The following is a 16651-nucleotide window of genomic DNA, read 5'->3' as shown; positions in this document are numbered from 1 at the left end:
GATGTTTTTTTTCACATTTTATTTTGTCCAGAAGCAGTTGAGATAATTTGTAAACATATAACTGCAGCTGTGAATTGGGTTTCCATGCAGCATCCTGGATCTGTTTTCTAAAAACTACACACAATATTCTTCTGTTTTACTGATGGATCAATTGTTGATTTAACTGCAATAGTCCCAAATAAATGAACTCGGAAGTTAATGTTGCATTCCAAACTTTATTCTTTATGAACTTGATTAGGAGTACTATACTATGAAAAGTTCTGCCTAGCCATCACGTTGTAGTGACTTCAAAGCACCATCTTGTCTCCCATGGTTAGACCAATCTTTAATGGTATTTAGCATGGCGGTGGTTGGCTGCAAATTGAGCACACAAAAAAATTATAAAAGCTCACAGAGATGTCATATACATAATTTAGTTCTTTTGTCTGAAAATTCAGTAGTCACACCAGTGATCACTAGAATTTTAAAACATAAGATTAATGTTTGAGGCAGCAGGAAACTGTACATGTAATTCATCCATTCTATCTTTTCAAGCAGAAAACCATCTTTCTACTTAAATTATGCTTAATACAACAATTGAAATGACAGCAGTTTTAATACCTACTAACATGTAAGTTACTTACTGTGGGAACGATACTGGAGAAAATAATAAGCTGTAGCTAGGGCTGCACTAAAATGTATCAGTGGAGCTACACTTGTCTTGCGGGCAAGCAGGTATTTGGTTGCCCAACGCCAGTATGCTATTAAAAAGAAAGAGAAAAAAATGGGAGTATTATTCTAACATGTAAATGATGAATACTAGACAATTTCAAAATGCAGTAATGCACTCATATGCATAAAAAAATGGAAGGTAATGAAGACAAAACAAGTATCCAGTTCTTGACCAATCAAGCTTTTGAGTTCAAACAAGTAGGGTAATTGGCAAACAGTTAAAAATGCTTTTATTTCTTAAAAAGTAATTTAAGGAGTAAATGAACAGTAATCATTTACACATAATGGTAAGAAAAGACTATAGCGAGATAAGAAGAGCAAATACCACAACAGACAGCCCCATCTAGTATCATCTACGCAAAAGAAATTGGTGGCTCACTGACAATACCATTTCCCAGTTGATGACAAAGAGATGATTCAACTATAGCCACAAGATGACCCTTGTCCATAGGAGGACAGGGGAACAAGAAACTGAGCTGCACAAAAGTGTGCATGTGCATTACTCTCTCCTTCCTTTGATGTGCTTTAAGTTTGAGCTTTTGATGCTATTTGACCAATCTTTAAAAAAAAAAAAAAACAACTCATATTAAAAGAAGGTGCAACAGCACAATAGTAAGGCTCCTTTCACCAGTTCAGTGTGGATCATAAGGCTGAAGGAACTACATCAGGTCATCTTTGGCAACTCTACTTGCACTGTCACAGGCCTGGTCATTAGGTCTCTGTTTTCTTCCCTATTCATCTTTTCCCTCCCCTAGTGTTGTAAAGTCTACAGTTGGTTAAATGAGTGATGGTCTGTGCAAATGTCATAAGTTTATCTTGAAACCTTTGCTCCTCATCAGACTTCCACATTCTATTCTTCCCTCTCACAAAGACAGTCACATACGGACAAAAGACATTCTCCCTCTGTGCTGCAAAGCAGTGAAACTCTCTTCCACATCACATTCGCCATTCTGAATTGAAGGCTACATTCAAACGTTCTCTGAAAACATCTGTTCACTAAGTACTATTTCTTAATCACTATCCTAAACTCCTTTTGCAACACTGCCATGTTAACTATTATACACCATCTTACACTGTTTCTAGTACCTATATCCCTTTATACCTTTATCCATTGCTTTACATTCTAATCTTGTACTTCATCTTTATGTTATTCTGTGTGCCTATACAAATCTCACATTCCACTTTCTGTTATCTAATGTTCATTCATAATTACTGGTCTGTGCTGAGAATGCCATTTATTTTGGTTGTGCATGTTGTGCATTACAAGTACACATTATTAATATAAAAAAACAAATTCATCTTGTTTATAGTGCCACCACATGGCTAAACTGGCAATAGTTGACTTTGTGTCCTACTTTTGTCACCTGTGGTTATCTCATGAGTGGTTGAAAGACCAATGAAAAAAAGAAAGCAAACTGTCCAGATGGTCCGGACAACAAAACACCAAAAATATTGACTATCACAACTGTTTTCACTTCAGACTTTTGAAAGCAGCCTCCCCACCCACCCCTGCTTCAACAAATCATTTTCGAACGACTCATGTATATTAAGTAACACTAGAAATTAATATCAAAATAGCTTTTAATCTGGCTTTTAAAACCAACAGAGTATGATACAAAAATATACCTCTGCTACAACAAGCTACCATTCCCTGTGGAGTGTAGTTTCGTCGACTCAGCCACTTTCCAAACTCTCCTAACTTCACTTCTCCAAGTGGGGTGTCAGCTAGAATAAAAAAATATACAACACAGATATGACTTAGTTAAATATTTAAACCTAAATTTAAAAAAGACAATCTGCATGAAAACGAACTGGATATTGGTCTCTTTATATCGGTTTAGCCGCACTCGTGTCATTCCTCATTCAAGCCAAACCCAAGGTCATTGGTGCACGATCAACCCAATCAAGACTTTATACACAGGACATTCTTCTTATAATCATGAATTTTCCCACATTTATAAAAATGAGACTTAAGAGTACCTTTTCCATAGAAGCGTCCTGGATGATATGGTCCATGTATTTTGGGGTTAAATTCAGCAGGATAATCGCCAAAACCCATTGTGGTTTGTCACAGACGGAAGAGCCTCCTTGCTGGCAGAGTAGTTGCCCCTGAAATCCTGAATTCTCTCCCTGTAGAACGCTATACAAACCACTTATGCGTGAATGGATTTTTGTTGCTTTTTTAAAATTTATTTATGAAAACCTTTCCATATATGATAGCAGTTACAATCGAATCTACTTGGGCCAGGGCTATTTATGGGCCGGGCTACTTTATATGTAGATATTCATATTGTATGCTTATGTGTATATAATGATTTGTGAGCCAAAGAATTTAATCTGTCCTGGACTTGCACAGACAATAAAAAAAAGTTTAATAAGCCAGCGACGGATTCTTAACAGTTTTCGGCGACAATAAAAAAGACCTTGCAAAACCATCTCAGTATTTTTTTTTTTTCCTGAACGGAACCTGTAGGTTGAATGTAGGACCAGCCTTCAGTAGATTTTATAATGCTTCAGAAGTTAACTTTGGTAGTTCTAAATCTAGCGATAAAATCGTGATAAGGCATACTTTTTTAAAAAGATAAAAACTATTAAAGTAGCAATAAGTTCCTCGAAACTTCTAGTGATAGCACGGATGCATACGTATGCAAGAAGCTGCATGATTATTGCACTTGGTTTGTGAGTTGTGACAAACTTAATTTGAGCACACTGGTTCATTTGCCAGATTTTTAAATTGTTACTTTACAAAAATTAAAAAAGATATTTGAGACAGACACTAAAAAATCTTTTACAGCCAGTAACTTGTCGAAGCCCCTGAATTGGCCAGTGGAAAATTCCGGAACTGTATACCATAACCAAGGTCGACGTCAAGGAAACTGCGTACCGCACGGTGCGTCAGGTACAACTTGCATAAGCAATTATTTGCATACGTAAATACGACACAGGCCTCATCGGGTCTTACCGCAAATAAAAACCAAGTTGTTCATACTGCTTCTGAGTCGGCATGGCCTTTGAACCAGTTTTACGTGACTGAGTATTAAGAGCATTTACAATTATCTTAAGTATTTTCTGTTGAATCGTGTGAATTGTTGCAGCTCGAGCTGTTGTATACACTTGGCTCGATCGCGATCGACGTGCCAGCATGGATTATGACAACAATGTTATGCTATGTGACTGGTGATTGTTACCGAAAATTCGAGGTCTGCGCATCAAATATCTTGTATTTTCACTGCTAAAGGTGGTGAGTGTAATGGGTTTGACGATAATTTCCTCTTTTTTTTTCTTTTTGTCATTTCTTTAATTACAGCAGACCCCTTTGAGGTAATCGAAGGAGCTATATGTTTATTTACTACTTTCACTTTTCGTATGTCATTGAGCGTTTATTATAGAACGGAATAGCAACAAGTACAGCAGTAATATCTCATGCTATTGGGAGAACTATATATATATTATATAGTTATACTGCTTTATTGAAATGGAAAATATTATGGGGAGAGATGAAGGGGTAGAGGGGGAACTGTTTTGCCGAATAAAGTGCAACAATAGGACATATATTAACTGGCAACTTGCCAGGAGTAAACAAGCGCAATTTCTTTTGCGTATAGAGGGATGGCTTATATTGTTTAGTTTTGGCAGATGTGATATATTGATAAATTTTGTAATTTTGAAAGTTGAGGAGGGAACCAGCTGTTTATTTTTATGTGCTGTCCAAGAATTGCAGTATGTTTTACTCTTTTAAAATAAACATTTTTGCAGAGCACCCATCAATTCAGATATTAAAACCCAATCGACAGTTGTTCAGCAATGCCATTTCAAGATCATTTGATGTTGCAGTTTAGACAGTTACAAAAGGCTTGATGTTAGAAGAAAACACTTTCTGCAAGAGCCCTAGTACTGTGAATTCTTCTCGGTAATCATTTACATTTTGATCTGAACCTCTGCTGCCACTGTGTCAGGAGTGGACAAACTGTACAGAAAAGACACCAGCAGCAGCCAGAAAGTCAGAGGCCAGTGCCCAGTATACTTCAGAAATAAGTTTTGTGAGATAAGCTGAAGTAAGCAACATGGCATTTGGTTCATTTGTGTACATGGTGATCATCTCAATCTACATTTTATGCTTTGTAATACTTGGATTTGTGGTTTTCTTGAGGGAGCCAATGTGCAAGTTTTGCAGACATCTAAGAGGTTACAATATGTATCATCCATACAGCAGCTATAGTTTAGAACTTGGGCTTTATGGATTTGAGACCTAAGACATATAACTTATTTAAGTTAAAATCGTTCCTATATTTAGTCAATTCAGTCATTCAGGGACCATAATTAATGGAACAATCCTGGAGTAGCAGAAGTGTGATACCTGCAGTAGTGCATCAGCTACACAGTTACGCTATATGCCAATATCATTGCTAAGATTAAGCTGCCTGTGTTTCATAAAAGAAACCTTTGAGAGGCTAGAGAAGAAATTTCTGTATTCCCATATTAAAGTTGATGTGCAGCAATATTTCTTGAAGAAATTGTCATGGGTAGAAAATTGGTAGTAAAATCATAAATGTTTTTATGGTTTTCTTAAAAATTTATATAACTTTGAACATTTCAAAATTCTACTGTGGTAGAAAATTAATTGTGCAATTAAATTGTATTGATTTTGTGCTAATTAAATAATCATTACTTACATAACCAATTTAATCTATTTAGAAGAGCTAATACCAGCAACTAGAAGTGTGAAGTCACTACAAGGTGGAAGCACTTTGTCATTTTGATGCTGTTGATCAAGACTACATCACATTATACTATGAGATTTATTTTGATTAATTCCACGTTTGTTAGGACGATCAGATCTTTCAGTTTTAAATTTTCTGCATTTTCACATAATGATGTGAATGGTTATACATGTAGGAATAATGTATAACCTGGTGTAAATCATGAATAATTTTTTCCGGAAATGATAAAATAATTATTTCACGTTTTTTGCTGAGCCGTCTGTTTATCACAGCTAGCTCGCCAAATGAGGCTTGACATTAATATTTTGGCATGGTATCTACATGGTTACTTTTAAGAGATGCTGCTTATCAGAATCTGCTAACTGTTCAGCTATATTTATTAGATTGCACTGCAATGATCCCAGCAAGACAACTGTGTTTGACCCCCAAAAAAGCAATAATAATGATCTCATGTAGATGGAAAATTGTGATCTGTGTGCTTTTTACCAGTAAAATCATTTAGACATGCATACATGTGTGTGGTGTGTATGAGTGTGCACAATCAAATGATCTCTCTGTCTTGAGAGAGAGAGAGAGAGAAAAAAAAAGAGAGAGCAGTCATAAACTCTTCATGTAACAGAATTGTACAGATTGGTGGCAGTTGTAGACAGAAATGGTAAGAAGAAGTGAGTTTAAATTTCTTACTTTTCTTTAAACATGGGTTTGGTGCAATTCACAGTAAAAATCAGTATTTGTTTAGTTATGGCTTGAAGGTCCCAACTGGAAAGGGACGCCCAGAACCGGGTCCGATGGTAGGGTGTGGATGCAGCCCTATGCTCCTCTGGGGGCGATTAAGAACAAGAAAAAGAAGAAGAATGGCTTGAAGTGTCACATATCTCTCCTCTCTGTTTTTTTCTCTTGTTCAGATTCAACATTATTTATTGCTGAAGACTGTTTCTAAGCCATAATCTTGTTGCCTATAACTCATGAAAGAATTGTTGAAATGGATCTGTAGAGCATGTTTAAAAGAATGTGATATTTGACTTGTTATTTATTTTACTGTTCAAGGCAGCACAAATAAGATGTGCAAATAGCATGCAAACAGGCTAAAATGTAATTATTTATTGTTAGTGTAAGCTGCTTTTTTACTTTTTCGTATAAGCACAATCAAATTATGCTCTTGTGTCATATAAATAAACTAATATTATCATTTTTCATGCAGTGGTATTATATACATACTGGTTTTACTGACAAATGAATATTTTATCTTCTAGATTGTTGGAATGGTTTTCATTTGTTTCTAGTTTTATGCAATAAGTAGTGCTACATTGTGTAAATGTGAGCCTTCTCAAAAGAAAATTATTAGCACTAGGATGCCAGCTTTTTTAAAGATTTCCTGAAGTTCAGAGAAGATAAAACTGTAATCTCAGGAATATTTAGAAGGAAGCTTATTAACTCCCATGAAAGTATCTTTCATGGAAGCCTGGATTTAGGAGAGTGGTTTGCTTGTCTATGCTTGTCAGTGTTAAAATTGGTGGCTTACACTTAATCCACATACTGTACCATAGCAGCTTAGCAGATTGAGATGAGCTTAGTGAAGAGAACTGCTTTGTACTGCAATTTCAAATGTTTCATTTCCAGCATGTGGCTTGCTCTTTTTTGTACTAAGAAATGGAGGATTTGCAAAGAACTGCAGCAATTGTTTTCTTTCTCTTTGTGTGTGTGTGAGAGAAAAAGAGAATTTTAATATGAAATGGATTTTGAAACAGTATAAAAAACATGTGTGCATGCACACACACAGAAATATTTCTTGTGTGCAGAAGATCGTAAAATCATATAGGATATAAAATACACAGAGTTAGATGAAAGGTTTTCAGCCACATTTTTATTTCTCATAGAGTGGATGCATTTTTTAATGGTACTGTAACTGACTACTATGCTTTGTTTGGGAGTTAGAGCATGCATATATTAACCAACAAATCAAACAACACCTACACATGGTACTGTTTAAATTTGCTATAGTTGCCCTTTTAAAAAAAAACAAACTAAAAGGCATTATTATAATCATTCTTTTAATTGCAATGTTTGCACAGCACAGCATATGTAAATTATAGGTAACTGTATCAGTCATGAACAAAAGTCCAAACAGTGTTTGGGCTTGTAGATATTCATATGCTAAATGACAGTAAAAGTCTATTTTATTTAAAATTATTGTTAGTGCTTACAGGAGACATCAAGTGCCTCTGTGAAATATTTTATGTTCTTATAATAATTTATATCTTGCTTCCAGAATAGAGAAGAGAGCATAGGTCTTAATAAACCACCAACAGCTCTTTCTCTAATGTCCAACAGCAGCAAGCACTTCTGGTATTTGGTGCGTGTCAACACGAGCAGGGACATTCTTGAACCTGTCAAAAACATTTTTACAAAAATCTCATTAAACAATTAAACATTACTTGTACATAATTACAAAACATGCAAATATAAACACATATTCTTTTCTTGATGAAAGCATATGTTATTTAAAAATCATTTTGAGCATTGCTGACCTGGTCCAGAGGAGGCATTCATCTTGAGTGTATGGTGGCTTAACACATTGTAAGTGCATGCATAATGGAAGGATTAATGGCAGCTCAAAGTGAACTAACAAGAAGTGGCATCTGTCTGTAAGTTACCAACATTTGGTAGGTTTGCAGATCTTCAGGGTTTGTGATATTCTGGACTCTTTCACATTTTGTCAGTTGGACACATAGCAATAGCTAGGTTATGCGTGTGTGAATGCAAAAGCTTATGGCTATATGCAAAGCTTCATGAATTCATAGAGCATACGCTACAGCAAGAATTATTCAAAGCAATGATTTATCCTATCCATTTCATGCAGTTTGTTTCTTTTATTCATATTTAGATCTTTTCTCTCCATGGATCCATGAAAGATGTAACATTTTAATCCTAGTGACAATATTAATTGTCAGATATTCCGAGGAAGAAATATCATTAATTGATAGGTAAATTTCTTGAGAGTTTTTTGATAAACATTTTGTAAGTTATTCTGTAAATTTGAAATGCATCCTTTACAGTCTGTATCTGACACCAAGTATGTGTGTCAAGGAGTCAGCAATTTAATATGCTTGTGGAGAGTAGGGCACAGATCGGTGTATAAGCTCATTACATTAGCAACATCACTATGTTTAATTTGTGATGGTCATAGTTTCTGTATGGGTTACTTTGCATTACAGCTCTGTAAATTACTTACTTGCTCAGTTTGAAAGGCTCTTTTTTCAGTTCATCTTCCTTCTTTTTGCTTGACTGTGTATTTTTGGCGATGGCTTTAGGGCCAGAATTTCTCCTAGTAATTTAAAAGTAATCTTTTATTGTCTTTACATACACATAGGGGTACATGTATGTGTGCATGCTCTCTCTCTCTCATACACACACACAATTTCTACTACAATGCTTGTTCTAACTTCTAAATGATTCAACAAACACTTAAAGGAACATGCGTCGAGAGGTTCCCTGCTTCTATTTTTGTCACATAAAGGCTTACAAAACAAACCTATGTGCACAAGCTCATTTGCACACATGCATGATGACACTTGAGAAAAGAGGGAAATTATTAATGTTTTACCAGCAACAAATCTAGAACCATGGAGTAATACTAATTATATATACACTCCATTTTAAGACTGTAAAAAACTTTTTCAAAACGTCTATCCCTATGTCTAAGTGAGTGTTTGTGGCTAAATGCTCACTTTAAGCAAGGAAATGAAATCTTATAAGAAGTAGCTACAAACCTATTTATAATGTCAAGTAGTCGACTGCTGAATGATCCTACAATGATGTCAGATTATGTAGCCATGACATGTTATGGACTTAAAATCCACATCACTTAACTTCTTAAGCAACATGCTAACATTTTTTTTGGAAATTTTAATCCAAGAATCATATTAATTGTTACAAAACCCCAAGAATAAATGGCAGCGCATGATTCACTTTGCAATGTTGTTCTTGCGTGTAACTACTTAAGAAGTTATGTGGAACCTTAAAGTCCAGATAAACACATTTCAAGTTATATGGGACAAACAGTTGTGAAAGGCAGTTTGAGGAGAGCCCATAATACTATTCGTGCAAAGTGGTTAGCCATCAAAAGAGGAAGAAAGAGAAATATGGGAGATTCTGAGATATTAACCTGCCAGAACGTGTGGCACCAGTGGGAGGAGAATGACCGTCATTGGTGTTGTGCTCCCCCTGCACTGTCTTCTCTTCTTTGACCATAGTGGGAGCTTCACCGTGCTGCTCAGCCTGCTTTGTACGATTCTGCTCATGCCACTCTCGTTCATAGGAGTTTGAAAGTAGTTTAGACATGTAGTTTCAGAATCCTTTACGTGTTGGCTGGAAAAAATGGAAGAAAATGAAAGTCCACATCTAAAAACATAAAATTGTGTGTGAAACAGTTCATAATGCTTCTTAGGGGAATAAATAATTCATACTAAGAGTGATGAAGCATATTATAGTTACCATAATGCCATCAAAATAAAAATTACTTGAGTGACTTTTAGAGATGAAGTGCTTAACCAACTTTGTTGAAATAAAATATGCATTACAATGTTAGACATTTATATTGAATGATTGAGAAGCAATTATGGTCATAGTTTGAGAGAAACAACCTAAAATGTATGGCATGATACTCACAGCTGGTAATTTGGACGGGGATGATTTTTCAGTGCCTGAGAACTTAGAGGATTGTCTTTGTCAAAGGTTGGCTGTTTGCTGTTGGCTGCTTTTGCATTTCGTGTACCATATCCTGGTCGCTTTATTTCAGGGAGTGACACAGTTTTATCTGACAATGAATGTCCATCTTGGTAGAAACAAGACTGATTTTCTGTTGCATAGGGTGGACGTCTCATGGGAACACCATTACTGGCTTCTGCAGCTGTATCACCATGAGGCTGATAAGCATGGTGTACCATATACTCTGGCAGCAAAAACTCCCATTTCCTATAATACAATAATTCTATTATAGCCTTTATATGAAAGGAATATTCAATATTCAACAGTTTAAAAGAAAAAGTCTTTCCTTAGCACAAGGATCAATGATGTTTATATTTAAAGGAAGGTAGGCAGCAGTACTGAATGAAATACTGTTGTATATTTGAAGTTATTTTGAAATTTATCATAGTTTTGCATGTCATTGAGTTCAGTTTACCAACTAGGTGGAGAAAGTTGGCATTAAACAGTGAAGTACAATTGAAGTGGGGCAAACTGGCATTGGCCAGTCATCTGGCGCAATGAAAGAACAAATAGCTTATGCATGAATGTGAAAGTTTCAAGGTATGTACATTTATGAACACTGTTTTCCCACCTAACTATGATAATATTGATTGGCGTGCAATATTATTTTCTGACACTGAAAGAAATAACAGTTGTGCTAGATCTGTTCAAACAGAACATGTACTATTGCATAATGCAGATGACAAAAACTTACTTGTCCTCCTTGGGTTTGTCTTCCAGAGCATTGTCCTCCAGATAAAACCAGTCACAGCGTGGATACGAAACGGGCTCTGATGTATTTGCTGAATTAGAGTTTATGGTAAGCAGATCTGCAGAGGTGTAAACATGGTTAAGAATATGTTACCAAGATGAATATATTTGCATGCATATTAAAAGAACAGTTTCAATATTACTTTCACACTTATGATAGGAAACACTTCCTATGGTAAACTTGTCTTTTGTAATTGTCTAGTCCTGGTCTCACTTGAAGACTGAACTGCATATTTAAACCATATATACCATTAGGAAAATTCTTTTACTGTCTCTAATATGATCTTTAACAAAAATCCATGCAGGTAGCATTATGCACAGACCCTCAAAACTCCATTTCCTGAAGATGGTAATGGATATATGCATACTTGCACATATACACACATGCGCAAAAACAGTTATGAATTTCATAGATGATCTAGCTTTGGAGAGAAAGAGTTTGGGTTGTGTTTTTTTAACTTGTGATTTACCTTTTCTCCCTCCCATCTTGGCCAAACGGATGTATTTTGTATCTGTTTCTCTGAAAACCAGTTCCTTTGGCTTTTCTTGCTCAAACTCCTCCATCTGCCCAAGACCTGGGATCTGAGATGGTGGTGGAGCACCCACAGGCTGGTAGTCTGTCTCTTTCTTAGTTGGTGCATGGTAAAACCACCCTGTCACGGAAGCATGCACTTTTCACATTAAAAAAGTTCTACACTATTCAGAGTATAATACACTAGAACTGTTGTGTAAATAAATACAGACCTTATGATAGTTAAGCTATTGTGTTTATGATGCTACATGAAGAAAGTATTCCCATATTTATAACATGGTTGCACGTTTTTTAATATAATTTAGAATTTATATGACATGATACACTAATAGTCTATATATGAGGAGTGATGCATGAGAACTTTTACATTGTTCCGTGTAATCAGTACATTTCAAATTCACCAGAAAACTGGCACCACATATTTTTAAAACTGTCAGCCTCGACAGGCCTTCAAAAATTAATGCTTGTCGTGTATGTACGATATTTGTGTTTCATTTTAACAATTTGTTTTTCCAGTCCAACTAACTCAAATAAAATTGTTTCTTTCAAACTGGTTGAATATTTAACCTTAAAGACATGCTAGGCAATTTTTCTCCTACTCCCGATCGTGATTACTTGAATGTACGTTTGAATTTCTGATGTACGTATCGTCGCAATTGCGATGATCGTTGCTTAACCCCTTTTAAAATATAGAAACCCCCGAAAGGTACAAAGCAGATATCAAAAGTGGACATGGATAATATGAATTAAAACGCACCGGCTTCGTTGGGTTTATGATTAAGGCCTGACATCATTAGCTAGAAACACCAAAAATTGGCAATTAACACTCCTTGACGAGAAGTCGGCTGTGATCTGACAGCGTCACGTTGTCTATGGATACGACCTGGAACAGGAAGAGGTTGCTGATTTCTACTTCCTGTTTAAAAATATGGAACGGGGAAGGTCCAAGTGGAAATATTCAAAGTTTGTTTCTACCGCTATCTTGACACAGACCGGACATTAAACCTGTTTAGTTAGTTTAAAATGTCTTTTTGGTATCAACTTCTTGCAGTAGAAATGTTCGTGTAGTATTTAATTCGAACCCCGGTATGATGAATACGTGTATTGCAACTCTTCTTGTTCTTTTGAACCAGGTATTAACAGTATAATAACACTGTGAGCAGTCAATAGTTAATGTTGTGATGAGGTGTTTGTAGAAGCATATGTCTCTGTGTGATTGTGTGCGCGTATATGCAAACATGTGAACGTGAAAAACCTAGGCTAGGCGGTGGGGTCTAGTATAGACTCGAGGCTCTCCCCGCCTACATGTACTAAAGTTGAAAGTTTCATGCCCCAGTCAGAATAGATGCACACGCGTATAACCAAGGACGCATATACGTTGTTATGTTCATGCAGTTTTAATAATGTCAATAAACACGCGATGCAGATGTTCTGATCGTGGCACTCAACAATGCCCACCTCACGCTAGGCGACCCCTGCCTTAGCCAAATCGTCCCACGCAAGATAAAAATATTTAATAGTCCCAACAAGTCGTATCACTGATGACACAAATAGCTGGAAATGTCATTTGTTTCCAAGAGCCAAGCATTATTCAAGCAAACATAGCTCACATCTTTCCACGTACGTATATATATAAACAAAACAATTTTTTTAAAAGAAAAGTTTGCCTTAATTCTTTATTTTCGTTGTTATGGTTCATTCTAAATACATCTGCAGACTTTCGGTTACATCTAATTCTAATAGGTGTGTATAAAAGCTGTGTCATCGTATTTGATTCGTCTTTTGGACTTGGGTCGATTCGACTTATGGTGGAACAATTTTATCATGACAGAGTCGATCCGACTCAGGTCGATGTGCTTTTGGGTCGAAATAAATTCCCAATTATTTGATGTTTGTGACTGTGACACACAGATCAAGCTTGCATGATGTGCATGGCTGAGTGAGTTGGGGTAGAATACAGACGTTTTGATGACTATAATGTGCCAAATGGAGAATCACTATAGGCAGGAAAAAATGCAGTAGGACTATTGTCTTTCAATTAAAAACAAACGACAGTATCCTAACAATTTTGTCAGCAGAAATTTATCACTGGTCAAAATCTTCATGAAGATGACTTGGGCTCTAGTCAATGTTTTCAAGAATCAGCAAAAGGCAACGAAAAGTTTGTCATTTGTTCAAATCAGCAAGTGCAAGATGGTATTGTCTTTGCTTGTTTCCTTTAAATAAGTAAAATTTTGTTCAGTGTGTTGAAAAAAGGACAGCATTTAACATTTGTAATGGTCATTAAAGCATTATATACATTTCAGACCCAGAAGAGTTTATGATCATAGTGAAACCATTATAGACCATTTTCTGTTTAAAAATATTGAGTGTTACATGCATCTTGTGCAAGTCTGATGAAATAAACTTCTTAAAAGTTACACATTATCCAGCTTATCATTTTGATTTCACAAAGAGAAATATATATTTAGAACAGTCCCATCGTAGCCTATCTTGTACTTTAAAAAATTTTTTTTATCTGGAAGTACCAATGCCTTCTCGGGAAAACACCCACACTCAAGGATTGCATTTTGACCCAAAAGTGCACATAGTTCAATGTCCTACTGTCCTTTGTAAAGTACCAGATAAGAGCCACAGGTTAAAGAGTTTTTTTGGGGTGGGTGGGAAAGCAGACAAAAAAATTCATTAGGATGAGGAGCATTTTTAAGTTTTTTGGGGGTCATCACATTTAAGCTTAAGACCTAATAGTGAAGCCCTCTCTTCTCAGTCTTTTCATATCACTTCATTCCCTCCATATATTCTGGATAAATGCCTAATGCACTTGACAGAACTGGCCCAGATCATTACATATACTATGAACATTCACTTTTATCATAAATTTGCATTTTTAAAAATTTCATACTCATGATTTTGAGATCAGCAGAGAACGTGATGGCTCTTGCACTGTATAAGGAAGAGAATGTGCTGCCTTTCCACAAGCGACAACGGGAGTTTAACTTCCTGGGTCAGACCTTGAGAATCCAGCAAGACTGGGGCAAGCTTGGTGTGGCTGCAGTGGTTTGGGATTCTGTATGTTTTAGATCTTGGTAGACTTGATTTTTGACCCATGAAAGTTAGACTGATCTGTTGAGTATCATTTTATAATACATAATTGTCAATGAATGTCAAATATGCATGAATCAGTTATAATTGTGGCAAAAATTATCCTTAACTTGAAAAAGATAACATTAAGACTGTTTCTACCCTATAATCTACAAATCACTTTAAGGCAAGATTCACTCTAGCTTCATTTTGCAGCACCCACAAACCTAAAGATAAAAGCAATCGCATGTTTAAGATGCAAAAAGTTTAAGAAAATGAAGTTGGTACATGGAATTGGTTTAGTAAGCATGCAGATTGAAGTTTCTCAACATGATGTTGTTAACAAGGACATCTAAAGACCACAATCATATTATTACTGGCTTTCTCTCCCAAGTCCCCTTTTGACCATCTAGGTAAAGGAGCTTAACTAAAGAAAGTGAATATCTTCTGCCTTAGGCTGTGGTGCTGTGTGACTATCTTGTGAAGCATCAAGAGATCGTGTTTGGGAAACGGGTTCTGGAGCTAGGGGCAGGAACTGGACTGGTTGGCATGGTAGCTGCTCTGGCAGGTAATGTAGATGTTCAGGTTTTGCCTATATGCATGAGTCAAAGGAAATGAACAGTCTGCAGACAAACAGTTTAGAGAAACAGGATGGAACACAAGGGATGGCTCCAACCTTCTCTGTGATACGCTGAGTGAGAAGTCGGGCCACTCTTGAATAATGGGGTCTATATGAACCAATTATTTGTGTAATTTTCTTTTGTACCCACTTTGGTTACGTGGTTTCTGTAATGATAGATGATGGGAAGATGGTAATAAACACAGCCTTTTTATTCTATTGTTGGCTGCTGCCAGCACCACTTTGTGAGGTTCTAGTGTGATGCTTTTTTACAGAAATTCACAAAACAATATGAAATGTGTTTTTGTCACACTTGTCTCATTGTTTTCAGGAGGAGATGTAACAGTCACAGAGAGATTTGAGGTGTTACCGCATCTAGAAGCTGTTATTGCAGATAATTTTAATTCTGGAAACTATTTAATCACTGTGGAAGAACTTGACTGGACACGTGATAATATCTATAGTTTTCCTGACTTTGATGTCATTTTAGGAGCAGACATCATATATGTGGAGGAAACATTTCCAGATCTCCTGCGACTCTTCTTCATTTCACTACAATAAAAACAAGAGTATTTCTGTCTTGTCTAATTCGATATGACAGAGACACTAATTTTCTTTCGAAAATGGAGCAGCATTTTACTTTATCGGTGGTGCACTTTGACTCGTGAGAAATAGAATATATTCTGCAGAAAGAAAATAAAACTAGTAGAAAAGTAGAAATGGGTTTCTATGTACATATTTTTATATGCATTTATTCTCAGGCTTCACTGAGTTAAAAAATATTAAATTATTGACTCATTGTGTTATTTTCTTCCTTCACCTCTCCCAAGCAATCTAGAGGTTGTTGTATATCATATGGTTACTGCACTTTTACAAGGTATTCAGAAACCTAATCCATATAACTGCTGATCCAAGAAATATATTTATACTAAGCTTTTAAAATATCCAATATTTTATATACAGGAGAGGTTTTTACCATTTATTCGAAGTAAATGTATGTAAAAGACAGCTAGCAGATTTCAAAAGTATGGGTAGAGTCAGACAAAATAATGGCCATTCATACGTTTTTAACAACCGAAAGCTAAAAAATAAATAGTATTTAAGATTAAATTGTACAGATCTGCATGCTGTCATGAACTAGATTTTATTACCCACACAGCACGATATACATTTATAATTGTAATATGTAATATAAAATATGTCTATAAAATGACAAAATCATATAATGTATAGAATAATGGTATATTATTATATTACATATAAAATGATATAATTTCATGTGCCACATCACATGACATTCACAGTTGGTTTGAAACCTGTGGCTAGCTATTATACTTATTAGTTGTTAAGGAAGAATACGCTTGTTGAAAACAATCTCTTAGGTCATTTGACAGCAGTTTTTTCCACTCACCAACTGTCTTTTCATAGAAACAATCTATCAAACCCACAATGATAACTGCATGTCTGGTA

At 35.7% G+C, this 16651-nt stretch overlaps 3 protein-coding genes and 1 long non-coding RNA gene across 5 annotated transcripts; 2 read left to right on the top strand and 2 right to left on the bottom strand.

Moving 5' to 3' along the window:
- Positions 1 to 4: 4 nt before the first annotated feature.
- On the bottom strand, positions 5 to 2851 carry LOC112565122 (putative ATP synthase subunit f, mitochondrial). Its single transcript, XM_025240428.1, has 4 exons — positions 2692 to 2851; positions 2338 to 2436; positions 624 to 740; positions 5 to 354 (listed from the first exon to the last, which is right to left on the bottom strand). Exons 1-4 carry the CDS (start codon positions 2768 to 2770, stop codon positions 326 to 328), a joined length of 324 nt encoding a protein of 107 aa, XP_025096213.1. The 5' UTR covers positions 2771 to 2851; the 3' UTR covers positions 5 to 325.
- An 18-nt stretch (positions 2852 to 2869) lies between these two features.
- Positions 2870 to 7101, top strand: LOC112565131. Of its 2 annotated transcripts, XR_003099352.1 has the most exons (3): positions 2870 to 3610; positions 3807 to 3949; positions 4468 to 7101. It is a non-coding gene; the product is annotated as an uncharacterized LOC112565131 (long non-coding RNA). The 2 variants fall into 2 exon arrangements; XR_003099350.1 differs by lacking the exon at positions 2870 to 3610 and having other exon boundaries at positions 3617 to 3949.
- Positions 7102 to 7466: 365 nt separating this feature from the next.
- On the bottom strand, positions 7467 to 12383 carry LOC112561137 (uncharacterized protein C7orf57 homolog). Its single transcript, XM_025233427.1, has 8 exons — positions 12239 to 12383; positions 11420 to 11602; positions 10894 to 11008; positions 10101 to 10406; positions 9598 to 9800; positions 9203 to 9239; positions 8665 to 8757; positions 7467 to 7819 (listed from the first exon to the last, which is right to left on the bottom strand). The coding sequence occupies exons 1-8, from the start codon at positions 12273 to 12275 to the stop codon at positions 7750 to 7752; spliced, it is 1044 nt and encodes a 347-aa protein (XP_025089212.1). The 5' UTR covers positions 12276 to 12383; the 3' UTR covers positions 7467 to 7749.
- A 14-nt stretch (positions 12384 to 12397) lies between these two features.
- LOC112565106 (protein N-lysine methyltransferase METTL21A-like) lies at positions 12398 to 15849 on the top strand. Its single transcript, XM_025240394.1, has 5 exons — positions 12398 to 12614; positions 13557 to 13677; positions 14402 to 14550; positions 15019 to 15130; positions 15513 to 15849. The coding sequence occupies exons 1-5, from the start codon at positions 12570 to 12572 to the stop codon at positions 15740 to 15742; spliced, it is 657 nt and encodes a 218-aa protein (XP_025096179.1). The 5' UTR covers positions 12398 to 12569; the 3' UTR covers positions 15743 to 15849.
- Positions 15850 to 16651: the final 802 nt, after the last annotated feature.

The sequence above is a fragment of the Pomacea canaliculata genome, linkage group LG1 (assembly GCF_003073045.1).
Source record: "Pomacea canaliculata isolate SZHN2017 linkage group LG1, ASM307304v1, whole genome shotgun sequence".
NCBI classification, from domain to species: Eukaryota; Metazoa; Mollusca; class Gastropoda; order Architaenioglossa; family Ampullariidae; genus Pomacea; species Pomacea canaliculata.
The sequence above is the reverse complement of the archived record's forward strand: the minus strand, read 5'-3'. Positions and strand labels throughout refer to the sequence as shown.

Excerpts from the sequence above, each read along its gene's own strand:
- LOC112565122 (XM_025240428.1), bottom strand. The coding sequence starts at position 2,770 with ATGGGTTTTGGCGATTATCCTGCTGAATTTAACCCCAAAATACATGGA. Across the intron at positions 2,437-2,691 it reads AGGACGCTTCTATGGAAAAG|CTGACACCCCACTTGGAGAA; the intron begins GTACTCTTAAGT and ends TTTTTATTCTAG. Across the intron at positions 355-623 it reads TCTCCAGTATCGTTCCCACA|CCAACCACCGCCATGCTAAA; the intron begins GTAAGTAACTTA and ends CTCAATTTGCAG.
- LOC112561137 (XM_025233427.1), bottom strand. The coding sequence starts at position 12,275 with ATGATGTCAGGCCTTAATCATAAACCCAACGAAGCCG. Across the intron at positions 10,407-10,893 it reads GACAAACCCAAGGAGGACAA|GAAATGGGAGTTTTTGCTGC; the intron begins GTAAGTTTTTGT and ends ATTGTATTATAG. Across the intron at positions 9,801-10,100 it reads CCCCGTCCAAATTACCAGCT|CCAACACGTAAAGGATTCTG; the intron begins GTGAGTATCATG and ends CATTTTTTCCAG.
- LOC112565106 (XM_025240394.1), top strand. The coding sequence starts at position 12,570 with ATGATGAATACGTGTATTGCAACTCTTCTTGTTCTTTTGAACCAG. Across the intron at positions 12,615-13,556 it reads TTCTTGTTCTTTTGAACCAG|CAGAAATTTATCACTGGTCA; the intron begins GTATTAACAGTA and ends CAATTTTGTCAG. Across the intron at positions 15,131-15,512 it reads CATGGTAGCTGCTCTGGCAG|GAGGAGATGTAACAGTCACA; the intron begins GTAATGTAGATG and ends CATTGTTTTCAG.